The 23,920-nt window shown below is 43.2% G+C and overlaps 1 protein-coding gene across 1 annotated transcript in view; it reads right to left on the bottom strand.

The window, feature by feature from the left end:
* Positions 1-9,771: 9,771 nt before the first annotated feature.
* The window catches only part of Bmper (BMP binding endothelial regulator), a 253,931-nt gene continuing 239,782 nt past the window's right edge, over positions 9,772-23,920 (bottom strand). The window contains exons 14-15 of the mRNA XM_006991683.4: positions 23,170-23,300; positions 9,772-11,147 (exon numbers count right to left, since the gene is read on the bottom strand). Coding sequence (XP_006991745.1) covers positions 10,966-11,147; positions 23,170-23,300 — 313 coding nt within the window. The 3' untranslated portion in view covers positions 9,772-10,965. The remainder of the gene's footprint in view (positions 11,148-23,169; positions 23,301-23,920) is intronic.

Here is a 23,920-nt window from a genome sequence, read left to right as displayed (position 1 = left end):
GACTGGAATGTGAAGTGATGAAAATGTACAGTCAAGGATGACTCTTAGATATTTCTATCTCTCACATCTTCTCCACAAGCCCTTTTCTTCCAACAGTTGCTATGGCAACTGACTCCATGGGTATGGGCATCCAGTACCTTGCTTCTACAACTTCCATTTCTTGTCCCCTGCATGAGGGCTTTGTGGCCCCTCTATAAGACCTTTTTGAGACACTATTTAGCCATTCAAATACCTGTAGGATCCTGTAAGTCCAAGGAAGCTAATCCCCCAGAAGTTATTTGGCCAGTGAAAGTTTGGTAATAGATGGATAATACCATCAGCTCAGCACTTTAAAGGGTGTGGACTCCAGCTCCAATCCCCATATATACTTCAGGGAGACTGAACTTATCAGTTTAATCATACACTTCCAAATTGCACATGTCAATTTCCATTTCACTCGTCCTAGTGTCTTTCCATTGTTCTTTGGGTTTCCTTCCAAAAGGAAAGTCAAACTCCCAGAATATCAACAGTTCTTCTTATGGACATAAAAGTCCGAGATGTTCATTAGCTCTCCAAGTGAAGAGCTGGTGTATGACTCAGTGGTTCAGCGCTAGTCTAGCACATGTGGGACCTTACAATTCAACACACACACACACACACACACACACACACACACAAACACACACACACACACACACAAAATATTTCCAGGTAGAAAAGAGGCTGCCAGATATACCTGAATCTGGGGTTCAGAACCAATACAAGGTTACCATTCTTCAAAGGTCCCTTTATTGGCACATGGTTGGAACCCCTTCATCAACAAGGCAGCCTCTCCTTTGTCACACTCTGTTCACAGGTGACTTCTTCCTGCACCACAAAAGGAGAGGAAGACAATGCCCTAGCAGTGGAAAAGTGCTCAGTGCTCTCTCCTCAATGGTGGAGGTGTTTCTCTTTCCTCACTGTATTCTAACTTTAATGGCTTTGTGTTCTCACAGCAGAGCAGAGTCACATCAGCATGAAAGCTTGTGTGTAAGGTCAGCAGGGCCACCTTATAGAAGGACATTATCTGCTGGAAACCTTTCCCATTTGTTAAGATCCCCACTGAGCTTTCAGAGAAGGATACTGAAAAGTGAGCAGAGATGCTGTTGGGAGAAGGGAGGCAGAGAGAATAAGCGTTGTGGTCCCCTGGAGTTTCACAGTTCCTTCTATAATCCCCCACCCAGTCCTAGCCAGAGCCTGGACTTTCAAGGCCCTGCAGAGGCAGGACATGGCTTTTGTTTTCCTTTCTATTTAATCTGCTCAATTGAAAACTGCAATCACTAGCCTTTATATATCCTTATGCTTCAGGCATGCTTTATTATCCCCATTTGGAAAATTCACCCATAAAAGCATTAGATTCGCCTGGCATTGTATGCAGAAATCTGCAATGTCATCCTTTGTGCAAAGGATAAAAATTCACCCTGGGGTACCAATTTTAATAAGGCGTAATTAGACCAATTTGTAGTAAACTGAGGTTTCCACTCTGCAATTTGACAAGAAGCTTGAGCTATTTCACTACATTCTTATGCTCATGAATTTCTGTGTCTCAAACAGAAGGTCAAATGGAACATGAAATTCTATCCAAAGGACTCCTAATGGAGTAGTGAGCTTGCTGTCACCTGTGTTTCATTTGGCTTTGTTTTTCCAAGTGCCATTGTTGATGCTAAAAGGATGGCGGTGAGGAAACCGCTAAGCCAGGTCCTCCTATAGTCATGGCCCCAGCATAGCCCAGGAAAGCACCTCGGACTGGCTCTCTCCTATGCAGAGCCTGACAGCAACATGAGGCCCTCATTTCTATGGGGCTGGAAAGCTGCTTCACAGCCCCCATACCACAGAACACTAACAGTAGCTGAAATGGGGAAGAATCAGTATTCAAGACAGGCCACATTACCTTGGAATGGCAAATACATTTTATATATCACTAGTTTACTGTGATGAAAACAAAATATTTCAATAATCAACTTGTAAAGGGAAAATGCTGATTTGGCCCTGTCGTTTTTGGAGGCTAGAGCCTCCATGTTCTGTTGCTTTGAGCCCGATAGAAATGGCACTTGTGGCCGAGGATGCAGTAGCTCAATGTATGTCCAGGAAAGAAAAGAGAAAGAGAAAGGCTCTTGGGTCCCACCCTCCCCAATGACATCAGATCTTCCGCTCATCCCTACCACTTAAGCATTTTATCACCTCCAATATAAACCACTCCAGGGACTACGATTTTCACAGATTGAGCCTATCAGGGCCATTCCGAGTCCCAAATGATGACCTGTATTCTCCCCAGCTTGGAAAACGATTTCCAGCAGTTACATCTTAAAATACTCAGCACAATTGAAGTCACCAAACTGCCCTTTGATGCCCTGTTTCTGAAATCTCTTCCGGGACCACTATCAGGAGAAGCTTTTTAAATGCACTCATTTTCTTGCAGGGAAAAGCTGAGGTCACATGACCTAAGAAATGGCATGTGGGTCAGAAGAAAAAAGAGAAGGCAGAGCCGAACAATACTTTCTCTTCTGTGAATTCCAGACCTTCTACGGAAGGGTGGAGGTTTGACTGTCAGATGAATTTCAAAGGGTCCATGGCAAACAGATCCTGCCATCCATGCTGGCCCTCTGGGTAGTATACATACCAAGTCTGCCTTGCTGGGAGCTACCACAGGTTCACCAGCCCTCTTACTATGTCCCTTTCTGATTGTATACATCACCTAAATGCCCACAGTAGACGGAAACACTGTTTAAAGATGTTAAATATTGAAGACACAAGAAAAGAAAACCAAAACCGTGGTACTTACTTCTGATAATGTAGAGACCTCCCAAGACCTCATTTGCCACAATGGATCTTGAAGAGGATAGAGGTTTGCCATATTTTTAACAAAGGTCGAGGAAGGAACTGAAGCCTAACTTGCTGCCAGGAGGGTGAGCCGCTTAGAAACAATGCAGTAGATGATGGAGAAAAGCACAGGAGAGTGAGCGGCTTAGAAATGGTGCAGTAGATGATGAAGAGAAGAATCATGAAGGAAAGGCGCTGTGTGGAGGTCCAAGGGCACTGAGAGGGAGAAATCACAATCTAACAACTGATGTGAAAAACTCTGGGCAGTGGTGGCGCACGCCTTTAATCCCTGCATTCGGGAAGCAGAGGCAGGAGGTTCTCTGTGAGTTCCAGGCCAGCCTGGTCTAGAGTGAGTTCCAGGACTGTCTTGAAAAACCAAAACCAAACCAAAAAAAAAAAAAAAAAAAAAAAAAAAAAAAAAAAAAAAGTCTTCTGCCTTTGTGAGCAGCTCTCAAGAGGCCGCACTATGACTGTTTCTTTTAGTGATAGAACTGGTATTGGCCCTGGAAATTCTATTCTGCTTTCTGGTTTCTCCCGGAAACACTAAGATCCTCTTGTCTGTGGGGGAGGACCCTCTGTACCGGGGGCTCACTTTCTACTCAGAGCAAGGCCAACCCCATAGAATTCCTAGACATCCAGTAGTAACGCCTCTGAATGCTTGTGCACACCCATGGCAATGGCCTGATCACCTGCTCACTGCCAAGAACCAGACATCTAGTCCAACTCGGCTCACACAATTCCAATATTCACTCCATCACTTCAGTAAGAAGGCCAAATCAACTGGAAGGGGGTCTCATTCCCCAGTGGGCTAGCTCATGTCTTTAATGGAGGACAGAGACTTCTTAGATGTAGAGACCTTGTTCACATGTGCCATAGAAGGCACAACATGGATCAGGCCATGAAGTACATAGGCTTAGAGTCTCAGAACATTTCATTGCTTTCTAGTGGTTTGATGAAGATGTAGAAAAGGCATGTCACCAATAGTCCCTGCTGAAGCAGCCCCTCTCAGACTGGGATGCAGAATGTCTGTGTGACTGTATCAGTGGCATCTCGGCTGCTTGAGCACCCGAACTCCTGTCTGGCTTGATTTCATAGTAAAAACATATCATGTGAGTCTGTATAGAAGAGCAGAAATGAATGAATGACGTTGCATGCATGACAGATATAAAAATAATAATGTTATGTGGGATACATAACATGCATATGTATTAGCTAGAGAAACATTTCAATATACTTATCTTCCTGAAAAAAAAGATAATTCAAATAAGCAAGTCATACAAATGATAAATCACGGATCCAATTTAAAAAACAAAAAGAAGTTCTGCTTTGGAAAATTGCACTGAAAATACATGCACTTGAAAACTATTGGAAATCACAAAATTTATATTCAAGAAGTGAGGCTAAATAGAACTGGAATCTAATAGAAGATAAAATTTCCCAAATTTGCAAATTATTTTATTAACACGTGTTTTTAAATCAAAAGTTTAAATCGGTTGTACCACCATGCTATTCCCTGATACTTTTATAGTTTTTCACAAAGAAAAATCAAAGGAAAGAAACATCAATTTCTGTGAGGATTAATTATTATGGAAAAAAGAAAATCTTCCATCTTCTGCTGTCTTCCCCATTCTCAAACAAAAGGGAGGTGCTATGTGAGCCCCTGGAGCAGTCAGGACAGGAGCTGTGGCCCAGGCTGACACCAAGCCTCCCCGAAGTCTCTCTCTCTCTCTCTGACACCTTTATTCTCTAACCTAAGAACCCTGGCTGTTCAAACCGAACTTACAGAAAACAAAGTAAGTCAATTTTGCCTTCAGTTACTGGGGTTTCAAGGGGCCAGCCAGGCCCCGTTTGCTCTCTATTTTCACCCGCTAGGACCTCTGCGTGCGGTGCCCAGCTGTTCCCAAGCCATTGTAAAGACCCTGCCCATCACAACCTGGAAAGTAAGAGACTCGGGACAGCTGCGCAGATTCAACTCCGAAGTGAATTGCTGAGGCTGAATGGCTCTATTGAAACAAACATCCTCCAACATCATCCCCGCAGCAGAAGGGAGGGTGCTTTGCTGGGTGACCCAGTGGTCTAGCGGCACTCCCTTCGAAGCCCGAGGTGTGTGGTAGTGGCAGAAGCTGTGGAGAAACCGGTCATCCACTCCTTCCTCTCCCTCCCAGCTCTTATTTTCTCAGGCATTCGGTACTGAGAACAAGCGAAGGGAACAAAGCAAACAAGGGTAGCAGAAAGTCTGTCTGGTCGGACTGTCATCAAGTTACAGAGTCAGAATGTATAAGGAGTGGAGAACTCCCTTTAGAGAAGTGTGTGAGTGATGAGGCGGCCGCGCGTCACGTGACAGGCAGCCTACTCAGAGTGGGAAGAGGCAGACTTGCTCCCTCCTCTAACGCCCATTTCCACACTGAGGCCGAGAGGGGCTGCTCAGCATCTGATCTTTAAATTCCATGCTGGAATGTATGGAAATGAGAATGTGATGAACAGTATTTCTCATCTTGGAATCAAAGTTAATCTTTCACCACTGAAACTATTTTCTAAAGCCCCAAACTTCAAGTTCCAATTAGAAACACAGAGGCAGCTTATATAAGTACTCTAGGCTCAAGATGATTCGTGATACAAAGTGGCTAGATCAAGACAGAACTGTTCCAGCTGAACTCCGTGTGAGCCTCAAATCTCAGCCCTTTACTCCCAGATGTGACCAGAGCTGGTGACACTAGCCAGCACGACCAGCTGTTTGGACATCCAAGTGACCTCTATCCCATCAGGCCACATTTTAGATAGCCAACAAATAGAGGGCTGAAATGTGGTTCCATTCTGTTAAAACAAACACTGCCCAGGGGGTCGGAACATCAGCTCCTCACCATGCCTAGAACACTGGAGCTTGGAAAGAGCTCCCATCCAAGTCTCCTTCCTCTTCCAGTGGTATTCCAAGACAGGTCAAAGAAATAAAACACACACAGCAGAGGAAGAAAGGCATCCACATAAAATGGCCAACTCATTCATGCACTTGTCTCCCAAGAACCTCTTGGGTGTGAGCTGCCTTGGTACAGCTCTGCCATGGCTGTTACAGCCCAGCAGATCCTGAAGCCTGTGGTCCCTCCAGCCCACAGTGCCTTCTGATTACTATTTACTCAGTTACCTGGGCCTTAAATGCCAAGAATACTTCATCCTTGCCAAGGTGCAAGCATGCCTACACAGGCAAGTGAGTGCACACATATATGTAAACACACACACACACACACACACACACACACACACACACACACACAAACATGTGCATACACATCTGTACAGTAAAGTCAACTTGGTCTAAAATTCCTTTTGGTTGTGGCTTCTTTGGTGAGCTTTCTCTCAAAACAGGAACATCATCAGGCTGGGCTCCCAAAGCCTCCTGAGGGCAGCGGCTGTGAGTTCCTCTGGTTTCCATAGTCATTTTTCCCAAGGTGCTTGAGTAAAGACATTGTCTCGCTCCTAATGCACACCATGACTATTTAATTATACTGGACATCACCTGTTGGAACTTTCTGATTGATAATAGAAATTCAGGAGGCAGAGGCAGGTGGATCTCTATGAGTTCAAGACCAGCCTGGTCTATAGAGCAAGTTCCAGGACAGCCGGGGCTACACAGAAAAACCTTGTCTCAGAAAAAGAAAGCGAAAGAAAGAAGGGAAATGGAAGAAAGAGAAAAAGAAGAAAAGAAAGAGATGGCTGTCAATCTTCTACCGCTTAAATGATGAGCTGGCACAACCTCCACTCACTCCCTCAAGCCAGAGACCCACCTAGTCACCAATCAGCTGGTCCTCTTTGCCTCCTTCCTACCAGTCCTGGGCCCCAGAGAAAGTCCACAAAGAAGATAATGAGTTCTTTTGGCCTGAAACCCCACTTCCACTATACTGTCCGCAGTCTCCCTGAGATCAAAGCCCAGCCATGCTTCTCCATACTTACAGAGTTCCATCTCAAATCTGTACTGTGCAGGGCCCAGGGAGAGAATGACAGGGTTCCTGTCACTCCTTCAACTATTAGGTAGTTGCGAAAGACCCAAGATGCCCAAAGATGTGCATTGTAGCTGCAATCAATCTTGACTACTTAGCCAGGACGCACAAAACTGTGATTCTCTGTACCATAACATAGAGAGCTCGGGCAGTTAGTCCTGCCTTAGAGTCTTCACTGGGGACACTTAGGATGACTGGGGTGCCCTTCTAGATCCCAGCCGCCTGGTACCTTCTCTGCCCATACCTCCACACGCTTGTGCACACTTCTCTTCGGTCCTCTCCATCTGTGCCACAGTCACAGGAGGTCCAAAGATGCTTGCTGTTTCAATAATGTCTTTCCCTCTGTCTGGAACATTCTTCCATCTAAATGAAAATTCCCCTTCCATTTCCCACTCATTCACCTTTCAAATTTAGCTTGTTCAAAGTAATCCACAAGGAAACCACACATAGGACGGACCTCATGTGTGTCCGAGTCATTTAACTGTGGTTAAACTCACAGAGACACATGTCTGGGGCCAAGATCAGGGTCAACATTATTACCAGCAATGGTTTCTTTTCCAGTCATTCTTCTCAGCCAGATAAATGTTGTCCCTTTCTTCAGAATTAAAATCTTAGGTCCCCAAAGGGTTTGCGTGTAAGGATTTAGAACCAGAGTCTGCTTTCTTTGCTCCGGAGAGTTACTTTGGGAGGAGACTGTTAATTAAAATGTCCTGGTGCTTGTCCCCCAAGGCAGTTCTTGCACACTAAGTGCTTCCCAGAGCATATGCTGGTGCCTGTCAGATCCGGATGAATGTGAGTGACAGAGAATGAGCGGTAAAGCGGATGGGAGCACCACAAAGCACAAACTCGACACATTCCACACAGAGCTGTCACCAGCACGGGGCTGGGGCTCATCAGGGTTTATTTATTTTTCAAGAAAATTCCCTGACCCTGCCAGTTAATTACGGTAACATATTCATGGATGTTTGCAGCATGATTCTTGATCCCTTTTGTATGTCTGAAATGTTTCATAAGAGTTTCCTGTCAGAGCACTTTATTCATATTCAAGGCCAGTGGGGGTCGCGGCATGTCAACCACTGTGTCTTTCCTGTATGTGGCTGGGAAGAGCTTCTAACATTCCTATTTGCAAACAGCCAGTTAGGACAGGGGCTCTTAACAGGAAGAGGGAGAGATTCTCAACATGCCACTGTTTCCGTAAGAATTGCTGTCGGTAATGTAAAAGAGGCGCTTTTCTTTTTTTTTTTTTTTTTTTTTTTTTTTTGGTTTTTTCGAGACAGGGTTTCTCTGTGTAGCTTTGCGCCTTTCCTGGAACTCACTTGGTAGACCAGGCTGGCCTCGAACTCACAGAGATCCGCCTGGCTCTGCCTCCCGAGTGCTGGGATTAAAGGCGTGCGCCACCACCGCCCGGCAAGAGGCGCTTTTCTTCTTGGTCTAGGTGTTTTGGTAAGAATGTTCAAACATTTTCACAGGAAGAGGAAAACTACGTACTAAATGCCATCTAGAATCAGAATTGTGTTAGAACTTCATCAACAAGTGTTTTATCAGACTCAGTATTCACAGCTAATAGCATAATAAACAATTTTGCATGCATGGATGGAGCAGTTTTGACCCATGCTTTAACTCTGCTTACCATGGACCAGCTCTCCCTGCCTACTTGGATAAGGCCCTCTAGAAGGACGCAGGACATTTTTATTTTACACTATCTAACTTTGGGATGTGGGCTTGAGAATATCCATCTAAATAAAGCAGGTCTGCTATTAGTGAGTACTTGGTAAGCGCTAGTGATGGATAAACTAGACTATGCAGGCAATCACTCTACTGAGTTCTTAATCTTCTCCTGTCAGCCAGGTGTCTGGATTCACAGGTCTATTGAAAAATCATTTTCTCTGTCTGATGTTACTTTCTTAGATTACTTTTTGAAAGTGTACAGAAGTTAAGTTAACCCCTGGATATGTCACACAAACATGAAATCAAACCATCCAAAATGATAAGGTTGGACCATGTTAAAGAGCCTTCCTCATTATCTATCATGGCTGGCCACGATTACAGTGTTGGAAAGAGGTCGGTTAGCCTTGGTGGGTAAAGCTTCTCAGTCCATGAATGAATCATGAGTACTAAATAACTTCCCACAGTTTTCCCTTGTGTATCGTTTCCTTTCTCCAGCCCCCTTTCATGAAGGATAATCCCAGAGTGACCTAGAAAACACTTAAACTCAACCTGGAGGAAGCCGCTACATTTCCAGCAGCTGGCAACCAATCAGGACAGGCGAACTCACTCCATCCTCCTCTCAGAAGAAAGTAGAGAATAAGTCTGAAAGGTTTGAGAGCTCCAGTACCCCAGGATTACTGTTTGTGCATTTCTTGGGTCCTTAGTGACAAGGTCTGCCATAGAGGTAGGGATGTTCAGGTCTGCAAATCTCCACCCTGCTCCCAGCACAATGTAGTCCCTTTGTGTTATAGGAGTATGGTCCAGGTGCTTAAAGAGTGTTTACCAGGTCACAGAGAACTCAATCCCAAGCACATTGTAGTAAGTCCTCGGCTGGGTCAGGCTGCTCACAGTAGGGGCTGTGGACAGGTTAGGAACAAAGTACAGCAGCCAGCAGCGATAGGACCAGATGCTCTGGTATCATCAATCACCATGACACTGAGCATGAGCTGTCCACAGATTCACACACAAGAAGTATTCCAGGGGGAAAAAAATCCAAATTAACACCTTAGCTGCCAGCAATGTATGTAAAATCAACATATATGCCTTTAATATGCAAGGGTAGTGCTCTAACTTTTTTTTAGTATTTCCTATTATCTATTCAAAATGTGTTTTATTTTAAAAGAAAGCTAATGTAGGGCATTTAAGTTATATTTAAGTAAAATTATTTACATTGAATAACCAGAGTTAATTTAACTAATTTATGAAATACAACACACGACAGCAGGAGGAAAAATGTATTTGCTTAAATTTTAAGCCCTTTATTTACTACAACGCAGAACGTTTTACTTTTTGACATCAGTGGGTTTGATGGTTTTTGGTTTTGCTTTTTGATATTTTTCCTTATTCAACAGAAAACAATAACTATTAGTAACATCAGTAAATTAGAGAAACTAGAGAAACAATTCTCTTTTGGAATGAGGCTTCAACAACTGGCCAGCAAATCCTTCTTCCTGCCCGATATCTGCAACATAGGAATATCCACAAACAATCGTGGACAGTGATGAGCCAGAGTAGACAAAGCTCTCATTTTCTACATGGGATAGCGACAAAATTGCTCTAGCTACTGACTGGATTTGCCCGTCCAAAATTGCTCTGAGACCCAGAGAAATTACTATTTCCTTATGCATTGTGCAATGATTTCTCCAAAAATCTTCTCATGCTCAATACAATGTAATCCAGACACCCTTTGACTTCAGTGCATGACATACAAATGGCCACATCCATCACACACACATAAATAATGAAGAGACTCATGGGCTATGCAAAAATGAAAAGAAATAATTTGATTTTTTTGGCAATACCCTAGTGAAAAATACATATTTCTTGGCAACAATCCAGTTTTGGAAACAATATCCAGCTATGACCCAATGAGGTCTGAGAGCCTCCCCCTGGGTTTGAACTCATTCAGGCCTATCTCCAATCTCATGCCTTCTTTCTCTGGCATACATTCCAGTCTTTGGAAACATAAAATGCCCCTAGACAAAGTGCCCTTCTCCAAAAAGCATCCCACTCAAAGATCCTGACTCAAATCATCTTAAATTAATGCAGGCAGGCATGGGGGCTCTTAAGAAACGTCCTCAGAATGACACATGTATGCAATGTTAAAGACCCTTGATAGGTCTGCATGCCACCTTATTATTAAATTAAAAGCACCTGTATATTTATATGATGCATCCAATGGCTTAGATATTAGGATTCTAGAAATAATACATGTCTTATAGCAAAAAATATACATATAATAATCCACCTATAGTTTATATAAATGATGAAATGTTTTGAATATATCTATATATCTATATATATATACACACATATATACTCTGTGTATTTGCAGGATCAGGCAAGCAAATACAACAGTCCTTCATTGGCTCTTCCATGTCAGTGTCAGAGACACTAGATTTCAAAGTCTTATGGACTGGAACAAGGGTCATCGCTGAGGACAGAGGACTGGCTTGATGCATCTTCCCTTATGAAGGACCAAGTTTGCTGGACAGTGGCAACCTGCGATGCATGGCTTATTGCATGGGCCAATCTCATTCCAGTTGTCACAGGTCTTCACACATCCCGGGCCACAGGTATCATACACAGCACCGTGTTTGCACTGAGTAGCTGAAAAAGAGGGAAGAAAGTTGTTGTAAATAAAAGGCCATGCTAGCTCACCCTCTTTCTGAGACAAATCTTGTGGGCTCTGCCACAGTCAAAGTTCAGGTTTATATTTCAATGAGGGAATAAGGAACAGCTTACATTCTGTGAACATTAGGGAATTAACAAACCCAAAGACCCAAAGACCTGTCTCCTGGGCCAATGAACCGGAAAACAAAAATGATAGTAATCAAGGACTTCCATTCCTAGATAAGACAGACCAAAAATTTATAAGACTGTTAGGAAATTGGTAAGGTTATTTATTTATTTACTACGAATACCATGACAATTTAATCATGAATAATTCTTCCTGTAACTGAGTTATGATGAAGAAAATTATTACATACAACTATTTAAATATCCAAAGTATGGAATTACACACAGAAAAAAAAAAAAATCTGAGAATGTTGGAAATATGTGGCATATTTTATGTCAAAGTGATCATGTGTTGAATGAATCAACTTGAGGCAAATTAGAGAAAAAGTAGGGTAGTGCCAGATGTAGAAGAATCAGATGTGTGACCACAGAAGGGCAGCTGGCTGGGTCAGAGAGTGCGAAGGGGATATGATGACAGAGGTGAGTCCTACCAACTTGATATCTTTGTTAACTTAGAACTGGAATGATCTAGATAATATTTTCTGAGATACTGAAAATCCATGAAAAGACTTATCAGAAAACAATAATAAAAACATTCTGGAAGATTCATGACCTTTCCAATTGTGTCAGCTCCGATGACAAAGAATGGAGCTGTGGCTCCTTCTCAGCAACAGGAGTCGGACACATGTAGGAATTCAGAGCAGGGATTCTCCCGAAACACCAACAAGACTCCACACTTCATTTGAAATTATTTCAAACAAAGCTAATAATAATAGGAAGTAGATTTTCCTTGGTTTAATTTCTGTTTTAGTTTGTGCAGTGTGAAGACAATACCTGCTGAAGGACTGATTCGATGACCATAAACTTTAGAACTGTTTGTTTTTACAGACCTTACTTTAAGTCTTTTGAATGATATATTTAAAATTTCCACAAGCATTGATATTTGTCCATATTTAACTAATAGTGAGTTAATAAGAAACAAGTTCTATGATGGCCCCCAGAATGTCCATAGCTCTAGTTAAAACCAAATGAGCAATGATGTGGAGAGTCAAGAGTTATCAATTGTTTCTCATACATGCTTCCTTATCATGAGTTGTTTGGAACAGTTTTGAGAATCATTTGAATGTTACCAACTATAGAATATTTTCCTCTTGGGCAGATGAGATGGTTCCATGGGTCAAGTGATTGTTGTACCAACACGAGGACTTTAGCTCAGGTTCCTAACACCCCAAGGCTGGATGTGGTAGCACATGTAAGTAACCATAGCACAGGGGAGAAAAGACAGGCAGATCGTTGGAGTTTTCTCACCAGCTAATGTAGCTGATAAAGCTAGCCACATAGAAAGACACACAACATTGACCTCTGTCCTCCACACATGTACATATGTGCAACCACACACATGAACATCTAATTACACACACAAATATTTGACTTCAAAATTGTTTTTTCATGGGTCCCTATTAAACCATGCCATATTTACTTAGCATCTAGTCTCTTATTGGTCCATATGAAAAACTGGAAATTATTAAATATAAACTGTTCTCAACCACTTGTCATCTGTCTGATCCACATCAGAGGATGAGATACTAGTGACTATTACCTGCCATTATATTGCAACTGAAGTTTTATTGATTCCTATGCCTGGCTCGACCTCTTAGCTTTTTGAGGTGTCTTCTCAACTGTCACTTCCTATCTAAAAAAGCACATTCTCTACCCTTTTACACTGTCTCTTCCTCCCTTCTTCTTTACACATACTTTGACCTGAATGGTCTAGTGTTTGCTATCTGTCAGCGGAATGTAATCTTGCTGAGAACAGAGCTTTCTGCCTGGTCTATCCCTATAGCTTAACAAACTAGCTCATTTTGGCAGATACAGAGCATGTTCAGTGTAAAGGCCATCAGTAAATACTTGCTCAACAAAGGAATGAGGCAGGTGAGTGGACATTTTTGCTTTTCCTTTTGAATTCATTCCACCCTTCTTTACTTGTCCTGTGCTGTGCTCTGTCCTCTATGAGCAGAGGCTTTCTGTGCATAGGTACCACCACCAAGAGACTGATGGGAATAGAGTAGGGGCAGATGCTTCTACCCCTCACATTGGCCTGCAGTTGGTCACCATAGGCCATTTCTCCTTTCAGAAAGTCTTCATTACAAGACTCTCTCTGTCCCCAGTCTCCAAGAGCGAACTCCTCCCTGGCCTATTAGGCCCAGAGGAGGTAACAGCTTGTCTGTTATTAATGAAGGGCACTGGCTTCTCTCTATTAGTTCTTAACAGCCTATCCATAACCTTGAAAAGTCTTTGTCTCTTAAACATATTCCCATCAATTTGAGTGTGCCTAGATGTAAAATCACACAGTGAATAAGAAAACCACTCTTCTATCCCCAAGTGCTATACGTCATGACCTCCAGCCACAGCCTAACTTTACATTCCATGGGTTAAACTTTTTGTAATTTACTTCTACTCCTCAGGCTGTCAGGAAACACTCAGAGCCGTGATGAGGGAATGTCTTTCTGTATGCTGCGAATATGTGTTTCTCTGATTGGTTGACAAATAAAGCCATTTGGCCTATGGCAAGGCAGTTTCGAGGCAGGTGGGAAATTCAAAGAGAGAGACAGGAAGAAGGTGAGGAGATGCCAGTGAGCTGCCCAAGGAGCAACGCATAACGGGATGCAGGTAAAGCCACAGAATATGTGGTGATACAGAGATTAATTGTTATGGGCTAATTTAAGATACAGAGCTAGCTAGCTAAAAGCTTGAGCCATGGCCATGCAGCCATAATTAATACACGCGTCTGTGTGCTTACTTGGGTCTGAGTGGCTGCAGGCCTGGTGGGACACAGGAAAACTTTCAGCTGCAGAGCCGAGTCATTCAGCCACCATGATCAAGTGCTAGTATCAAGTGTGGCAATCAACACCACTGACGCCATTACCACTCAAATGGTACAGACCGTAAGCTCTCATGCTCTGTCTGTCTGTCTGTCGCTCTCTCATTCTTCTTTCTTTGCCCTTTCCCCCTCTTTCCTCAGCCCTCCCCTCTCTTTGTCTCTGTCTCTCTCCCCTTCCCTTCTTTTTTCTCCCTCCGCCCTCTCTTCCTTCTCTCAACTTCACCCCCCCCCTCCAGACTGTTAAAGGAAAGCGCCTTTTCTTCTTTCTGATATTGGATGAATAGATGAAACAGGGAGTAAGGAGACCAGCATTCTCTCCCTTTAACACTACTGATTTGGGCATCTGTGTTATCTTTTGACTTTTCCACTAAACTTCTCAAAGTTCTGTTCCCACTGGTTCACATTGAATTACACTGGGTAACATGAATACTGCATCCATTGCACATACTTACTAATTTGGGAGTACCCTAGCTGAAAATCAGTCCATCTATGGTCTGTGTCACTGTTGTTACATTTCTCTAAAACAATGGTGGCCACAGCTGGAAATGACAATTACAAGTTTGTGAAGCCAGGGCCACACTCCAGATCAACTCAAATATAACCTCTGAAGGCGGTCATGTGGGACCAGGGTGTCAATCATGTAAAATACATACTCCCCCTTCCCCCACCAGACAGACTGGTGGTTTTAACATGCAGTCAGGATTGAGATTTGCCCTGTAAATGGCTGTCATATTCATGCTCCCCCGTCACTGCAGAGATGGACAGCCAATGCTACCAAAGTGGGTGCACAAAGGAAGTTTTCCCATCGTTGTCGCCCTCAGACTCCACTGGAACGCATCCCGATCCACAGCATGTGTCTGCTGTTGGCGTCTGGTTTACTTGGGTCATGGGCCTTAGCTCCCTTCACTCACCTACTTAGTGCCGCTCATGACACACAACCCCGTTGACTGTAGGTTTCCTGCCTGGCCCCTCTATAACTCCCTCTGCTATCTTTCCGATTGCACACTCATCTTCTCACTCTCTGTTTGACACAGCCATCCCCATGCTAGCAGACTTACTTTTCTCCTCTTTTCAAATGCCAACGTTTATGGCAAAAATGAATAGTCACTTTGTCTTGTTCTATAATCCATTAACATTGCAAACCCATCTCCCCCAGCCTCTACTTTATTGAAGCTGCTCCCTCCAAAGTTTTCACCAGTCCTTATGTCTGCAGACATCCTGGCAGCTGTCATTCCCCAAAGAGCCTGCTGGTCATTTTGTCTATTTGGCTTATGACATCGTGTCCTCTGGTCCTCACTAGGCCCTTACAGCTGCACTCAGCTCTTGGATGCCTGTGCATGATCTTATCACTAAATACTGAAATTGCCTCCTACCTCCAACCCTGTTCCCTGACATTCTCTTGTACTCTCCCCTTTCCTCTCCATCTCCAATTCCAGTTTTAGCCCTGTTTTCCAGCTATAGAAATCTAAATCCATTATCTTCAGCCTTAACTTTTCACGGAATCTAATTTCCTATCTTAATTCAAATGTCACCTCCTTCAAATGCTCCTGAAAACCCCAGATGCCCTTCTTTTCACTGCATCAAACAGCACTTGGACATTACAGTTTCTCATTTGTTCGAACTGTCCAATAACAGTGGAGTTCTGGTGTGTGTGTGTGTGTGTGTGCGTGTGTGTGTGTGTGTGTGTGTGTGTGTGTGTGTGTATGTATGTAAATATGAGTATGTGAAAGAGTGTGTGTGTGTGTGTGTGAGGGTTGTGTTTATATGTGTATGTATGTGTTATGTAAGTGTGTATGTGGGAGAGAGAGCGGGAGGGAGGGAGGGAGGGAGAGAGAGAGAGAGAGAGAGAGAGAGAGAGAGAGAGAGAGAGAGAGATTTTGTTTAAATGTGTGTTCTGGTGGAACTACTGTCCTTGACATGCAAGTCAAGCACTTAAAGGCTGAGCTATGCTCCCAGCTCTGCAGGTGTTATTCTTAGAGGAACTCATATGACTCCCTTGTAGTTCTTTGAAAACATATTAATTTCTTTTTGTTTTGGTTTGGTTTGGTTTTTTGAGACAAGGTTTCTCTGTGTAGCACTGGCTGTCCTAGAACTCACTCTGTAGACCAGGCTGGCCTCAAACTCACATGCCTCCCAAGTGCTGGGACTAAAGGCATGCGCTACCACCACCCAGTGAAAATATATCAATTTCTAGCCACATCTCTCAGGATTTTATCTTTGTTTGCAGCAAAACCTGCATAGCTATAGATTTAAATGATTCTAGGAGTCACTATGACAACAAGTCACCATGACACTGTGACACACAGTTGGAAGGAATGAGCTGCTGAGGTCTGGGCTCCAGAGGGCAGAGCCCTTACCCCCCGAGTTCTGACACAGGTCTGGGTACAGGAAATTACTTCAGTATCCATCAGAGTATTTATGTTTGTTTATTGTTCTGTTCCTTGCCTCTGATGCTTTCATTCTAATGGAGTCTAAATGTTGACTCCGTTTCCCGCGAGGATTCCGCTGGGCCAGCGTCAAGTTCATTCCCACACCCCTGCTTCCTGGCTACCTTTTAGCTCTCATTCACTCAATGCTCTGTCCCCTCCAGCTCTTTCAGAAGTTCTTTTAGAGGGGAATTTCTCAGAAGACTTCCCTCTTTCCCATGGTCTCCCTTCCTTGCAGATTTGAACTACCCCGTGTCTTCTGGCCTGTACTCCAAATTCTTTTTTCCAGCCCCACCACTTACTTCCATCAAAGCCCCCTTAGCTTTTCCATATCAAGCACAGACATCTTCTACAACCTAAGAGTAGAAAGCAGGGCGGCAGAGAATGAAGTGAAAGGACCAAGCAAGATATATCATAAACTATCATCTTAATTTCAGTTCAAATAAATCAGCAAACGGAGAGTGTCTGCTATGTGTATTCTCTTAAGCTTGGGGAGCAGATCTGAGCCAGATTTCTTCTCTGACATCAGGTCACAAGAGGCAGGTGACATCGACATACAACCAGATCCATCATATAATGTCAGATACACAGGACTGGAGGGTGAAACCAAAATATAGCGGGAGGATGAAAATATTGACTCAGCACTGAGAGTCAGGCAGAGTTTGAGGGAGACTGTAGAGAAAATAATGCCATTGAGGTAATAGAAAGCAAGCAAAGGGCTGATGACACAGTTCAGTATCCAATTAGCACATTCAAGGCCCTGGGTTTGAATACTAGCAGTGCAAAGCAATGATCCGTAGAAACTTGAGACCGACAACATTAGAAAGAGCTTCCCAGAGAAATACAAAAATCAGACATTAGCAGGGACAAGATCAGGGAGCACATGAAGGTGTGATGGTTTGAGTCAGTGTGCCTGGGAGGAGGGGATGGATGATCCTTGGAGGTGAGTAGGCTGGGGAAGGAGCATGATGATAGAGAAAGGAAGAGAACCAGCCCGGGGCCAGAGAACGCTGAAGCCCTCACAACACCCTGCAAAGAGAAAGCTTAGAAGGCTTTTAACCAGCAGAATGACACTATCAGATTTATCTTTATTTCGGCACTATGTTCAGATGATCCTAGAAAGCAAGTACCAACTGGAGCCCTGGTTTACCCTCTGTGAATCCATTTGCTTTTCAAGCTTATAAAAGACAAAAGACAAGTTTTAAACATACATATGATTTGGTTTGTATGCATGCTTTTAAAAGATTACATTTGGTTAAATCTTTTTTTTTTCTTATTTTTGTTTTCCTTTTTCAGATTAGGAAACTGCCAAAGTCTCAAGGCTTAGTATTCCTGTATCCTCCAGGGACATCCATCAGCCACAGTGATACATAAAGGTGTTACATTCAAGTTTACCAATGTGTTCAATAAGCCACTCTCTGTACTGTGTGCAACTAGGCTGTTTCTAAGCTCCACTGTCCCGGGGATGCTGAGGTCACATTGTCCAACTACACCTCTTGAATTCACGGGGGACATCCAGTCAGCCAAAGAAAAGTCCCAGATATAGCATCAGGGCAGAGTGGATACAGGGGAGGAACCACAAACAGCTGTGCATTGCGGAGCCAAACAAGGAAGAAAACAACTGCTCAAACATCACAACATCCACGGCATTGTAGAAGAACGAGAAGCTGCCTTCCCCAGCACCTCTCCCATCTAGTGAATCTGTTAGTGAATATACAGTGACAGCTACTGTCCATGGTAGGTAGGTGGCAGATATTCTGCTGAGGATGTCAGTGCAAGATCCAAGAGACAGTACCCCAACAAATGTATGGACTCAGATGGTCCTAAGGAACAGCTACCTGAAATCAAGTGACTAATGTTAATAAAGACCCCGTTGGCACCCTGCCTGGGCAGCACACTCAAGCTGACCCTGTTGTTGAATCCACAGATGAGCCAGCCCTCACTGTGTGAGAGCTGACCCCTGCTCCCATGCCCCCTACAGCAATCGGGAGAGAAGGCCCTGCACCTCGCCTGGGCAAAACAGTAGTACTGGCCCTGATGATGTGAGTGAGAGAACTGGCCCCACTCCTTGCTGCAGGCTGCACTGGGTGAGTTAGGGCACTGGAAAGCTTGCCCAGGTAGTGACCATGAAGGAAAACAGGTGGGCTGACCTACCCAGCTACCACCCAGGCCCAGAACCAGGACTATGAGTTGGCCCACCCCAAAATCCACCAAATCTATGAACTGTTGGAGCATGTGAAGGGGGCAAACCTATAGATCCAAAACTGCAGGGCCTCCATGACACAGGACAACAACAGGATATCCGGGAGGAACACCAGTGAGAGCCCTTATCAGTGGTGTAGCAGAAGCTGGAGGCCTCTAGCCAGCCAATGACTCCAGGCAATGAACACTTGTAAGTAAACCTGAATGGACTAAAGGGTAAACTGTGTGACTCACTGGGCCACACTACAGCTTCCATGACAAGGTTCTTCTTTTGTTTGGGGTTTGGTTTTGTTTCTTTGTTTTGTTGGGCTTTTGGTTTTTCTTATAAATTTGGTTTTGTTTTATGGTGGGGCAGAGGGGCTGCAAGGGCAGAGGGTGGATTCCAGGGGACAGGAAGATAAATTAGATCGGAATGCATGATGTGAAATCCATAAAGAATCAATAAAAGTGTGTGTGTGTGTGTGTGTGTGTGTGTGTGTGTATAAATCAGAGCCAGCTGTATTCAACCTTACACTTGAGTTCTCCTGCTTCTCTGTGTTCTTACAGTGGTATCAATTAACTTAGGTTTGACACCCAGCTTCCTCATTGTCTTCCTCAATTTCTATAGAATTGCTGAAGTATTCTAAGTCTCAATATCTTATCAATAAAACTAAATCGTGGTAAAGTTCTTACCATATGGTTTTCATGGCCATAAGATAAGATATAATACAATATAAAATTTTAGTACACTCCTCACCAAAGGGAAGGTGCTTAGAAAATAACAGAATATAAAAATAGTTGTTATTAAACACATAAACATTTACTATAGTTCTTAGCATGGTTAACTTTTATTTAGCAATTCCCAGGCTTAATCAGAATTCTATTGGTCCTTCTTGGCACAGAGAGTGGCATGTCAACAGCAATGATAGGGTTAAAATCCAGGGAAACCTTTAAAATGGCACTTGTTCACTCAGTTTCCTGCCTCATTTGTTTCTTATTTCTTCACCTCCCAAGTTTTTTACACTAGAAAACGCTTTTAGTCTTAGTATCCCTGAGTGCTGTCATGAGTCAGGGAACCTGGAAGCTGAAAACAAGTAAATTGTATTGTAAATATCTTCAATATTCTAAATGGACCCGAACAAAACTCTATGAGAGATGCACCAAGAGCTGCAAATCTATTTTTCAGTGTAGCAACTGACAATCTGTGGAAGTCTGTGGTACATGTGCGTGTGCGTGTACGTGTGCGTGTGTGTGCGTGCACGCTCTGATGGAGTTATAGTTCAGATAGATGGCTCCACTAATTTTGAAAAGTAAATAGAACCTTTCAGGTGACAAACCAGCTTGCCCTTATCTTAGGCTTGAAAGCCATCTTATAGTAAAGCCAAACTAGGTTCATTTCTGTTTATGATTAAATCTGTCTCCCAAGGATTGGGCTATGCCCCACCTGTAACCTTAACTTCAAATGGTTCTGTACTGCCTGTTCCAGGAGACTGCAACCATGTGTTTGTTTCAAAAGGTCATTATGGCCACCTGTTGTTATAGCCACCTTATTATGATGACCCTGTGGTGACCTCCTTGTTATGATGAGCTTGTTATGCCTTTGTTTCAGAAGGTTATTATGAGCAACTTGCTATGCTTATGTCTGCTTCTGTAACCCCACCTATTGTCTGCCAAGTCCCCATTTGGAAACCCACTACTGCTGGATTATAAAAACCCTTATCTCACCCATGTCTAATGCTGATCTCTTGAGCCCTGCCTTTAGGGAAAGACAGTCTATGTAGACACACATGCACACACACACAACACACAACACACACACACACACACACACACACACACACACACTAAAATTGCTTTAGTTTATTGCTTGCTTTACTTAATTTGGCCATAATTTGGATTGATGGTCTTTCTCCTCATATCTGTGGGATTGACATTGGGACCATATTCCTTTTCTATTTTAAAGCAATTTTAGCTCCAGAAATTCAGTCCCTAAAATGAATATGCTGACATGAAAAGTATAGTCCTCAAATGCAATGTGTGCACTGGAATGATGCTAAGTACAGCCCTGGGCCAGGAGGAGAGGGTTCATATATCTAATAGGATCCAAACCAAAGCATCTCAACAGCTAATAGAATGGATAGAATTCTGCTGAGCCCTCTATTATATCAGGATGGATAGCTGCTTGCCTCCATCTATTCTATTCATTTTTCTGGAAGATTTGAGGGAAGGAGAACTCAAAGCCAAGGAGCTAAGATTACTAATGATGGCTAAAAAGATCCAATCCTAAACAAGCATCACTCTCATATATGACCTAGCATAGGAGCCTTAGGTTAGAGCTTGCATCTCTTCCCATTAGTCTCAGCTAAATCATAATGTGAGTTACTCTTATCAGATTAATACATTCCTATGAAAAGAAGCACTGTGAGTGGAAAGGGAACTCCGATATAAAAAGTTATACTTGGATTTTCAAAGTTGAGAGCAAAATTGATGGTCTATCAAAGGTAGATAAAATACTATGATCTCTTTCTGAAGATCAGTATCACCCAGGAGCTGAATCACTAGCATATCCATCATCCTATTGCAACAAGACCACCTAAGAAAGCATACAATTAACTCAGTGGCTTCCACTAGTGCTGTAGGTAAAAGTCACCTGCCTGGGAAGTTCTTAGGGGTATGTAGGCCAACTGAAGTAGGTTATCTGTACATGGAGCTCCTGGTGTGGCTTTTAACCTCTCAGTGATTCTTTTTCTAGCTAGGTTGAGACTTACTGTTTTAAGTGAGTACAATGCCTATACACTGCAAACACACAGTCAAGGGAAATATTGACTGTTCTTTGAACCAGATTGCCTCTCCTTTGTTTCACTAATGAAGACACTCTGAAGCTAGCAATACCATAAACTGCCTTCTCACTGAAGATCTCAACTAAGGCTGTTAGGACTACCTCACATTTACAAAAACCCCAGGCTTTTTAATTCTTGGCAAATCTGGCCCTTTATACTGAAAAGTTCCCCAGCACTTGAGCTTAGATGACACATATTCAGCCTTGTCACCTTCAACTCTAAGTAGCAGTACTGGCCGTCACTGACTGTACATCTGTGAGCTGGACACTTTTCAGGATGCTCCATGCACATATCACTAATATTCACACCTTGATGTGGTGAAATTCCATAACAGTCCCTTCCCCCCAAGATGGACATAACCATTATCTTAATCCAAGATGCCATCTATTTTATACCGCAACTTATTCAATAGTCCTTCCTCAGCCACCTGTGTTCATTATAGACTCCCTCCACTCTATTTCTATGCACTAAACTTTGTAAAACAAACTTTCTTAAGCCCCCACTGGCTTCCACTTTTCCTAAAACAAAAGCTAGCTTCCTTTCCAAGGTCTGGAAAGCTTATGCATCCCAGCCTCCTCTCCACCTATCCCCATTTGTGCTCCCCTGTCCTTGGAACATCAAGATCAGGCCAGAACGGACTCCTTTCCAGTGTGAAAAACCCTGGGTTGGTTGGTTTGTCTTTGCTGCTTTGTGGCTGTTCAACCTGGTTCTTGTGCATGGGCTGTTTGTCCTGACTCCCTCAGTCCCTTGGTGTCATGTGAAAGCACCATCTCTATGAAGAAAGCCTTCCTGTTTACACTGTCCAAGTAGCTACCCACGCTTTTTCCATTTGCTTCCTACAACTCTGCACTGTCTGTTTCTTTCTTCACACTTAACTACCATTCATAAGTGTTTATTGTAAGTTATTGTTTTTGTCTTCTTCTCTCACAAGAAAGCAGCACTTCAATGACAAGAAACTCACCACTTACAATCATCAAAGTACCCACAGCATCTAGCACAATGCCCAGCGCTTAGCCACCACGTAATATTTTTCAATGAAAAGAGGCATCTATTTTACATGTATCTAATTAATGAGGACAAACAGCTAATAAGCACTGCTGTAGGAATCTGTCTTCTCCAGGGGAATGAAACATTCTCCTGGGGTTTATTCAACAATCTATTTTAACTAAGCATGTTTATCCTGAAGACCTTAGATAACCGTGATGGTCCTGAATCTCCTTCATTCCACACATGATCTAAGCTAATTGTGACTGTCCATGTCCTAAGCATATCCAGCTGTTAGCTTGAAGTTGGGAGGATTTTGCAACAGTGGAAATTCTTAAATTGTTAAAATGTGCATGTCACAGAGCATTTGTCTTAAAAGCTGTCTACTCCACCCCATGGGAAGCTCCTGTGTTTTATCAAGTTGCAGTCCAGTTGGAGCAATGATGGGATGTCCCTATGGTCAAGAACGGATATGGCTTGTTCACAGCAGCATCTACATGCTCCCCTCCCCCTTCCATCCCATTGCTATCCTAGCCACGGCAGTGACCTACTGTTAGATGGATCATCCGGGGCCCTCTTACCTGCACAGCTCTGCTGAGGCTCCCAGTGCACTTTGATGCCTTCTCTCTGGCAGGCACGGGTGTATGCCAGAAATGACTCACAATAACAGTTTTTATGGACTGGACATTCACACATGTCTGTCACACAGGACCTATTGGTCACAAGAGAGAAAATAACATTTTAATATATCAAATTATCAGGGACTTGAAATGATAATCCTGAAAATAGATACCTAGGAATTAGTACAAATATTCTGTAGGCAATCTTAGTGCTTAACGCCTCTGAACACTGTGATAATCAGGTTTTGTTTCTTTGAGAGGACTATCCCAAAGAACTTGTTGTTATGTCAAAAATGTTTTAATATTCCTGCTGTTCAAAGAATTAGCCACTACCTGTATCTGGCCACTGAAGACTTGGCATATGGCTGGAGCCAATGAGCAACTAGGTATCTGATTTGACTTAATCTTAATTACCATGGCTGTAAACAGCCACCGAACCTAGAGGCTGCCCTGCTGACAAGGCAGCTCCCGGAGCACAGGCGTCATCACCATGCTGGCATTTGTGAGTGTAATGACACGAGAATGGTAGGCTGGAGAAGATGGTCAAGGGCACTGACTGCTCTTCCAGAGGCTCAGGGTTCACCCACATGGCAGCTCACAACTGTCTGTAACTTCAAGACCTGACACCCTCACACAGACACACATTCAGGCAAAACACCAATGTACACAAAATAAAAATAAATAAATTACAAAAAAAGAAGAATGGTTGGCT

The sequence above is a fragment of the Peromyscus maniculatus genome, chromosome 7 (assembly GCF_049852395.1).
Source record: "Peromyscus maniculatus bairdii isolate BWxNUB_F1_BW_parent chromosome 7, HU_Pman_BW_mat_3.1, whole genome shotgun sequence".
NCBI lineage: Eukaryota > Metazoa > Chordata > Mammalia > Rodentia > Cricetidae > Peromyscus > Peromyscus maniculatus.
Note: the sequence above shows the minus strand (reverse complement) of the source record. Positions and strands in the feature narration are given on the sequence as shown.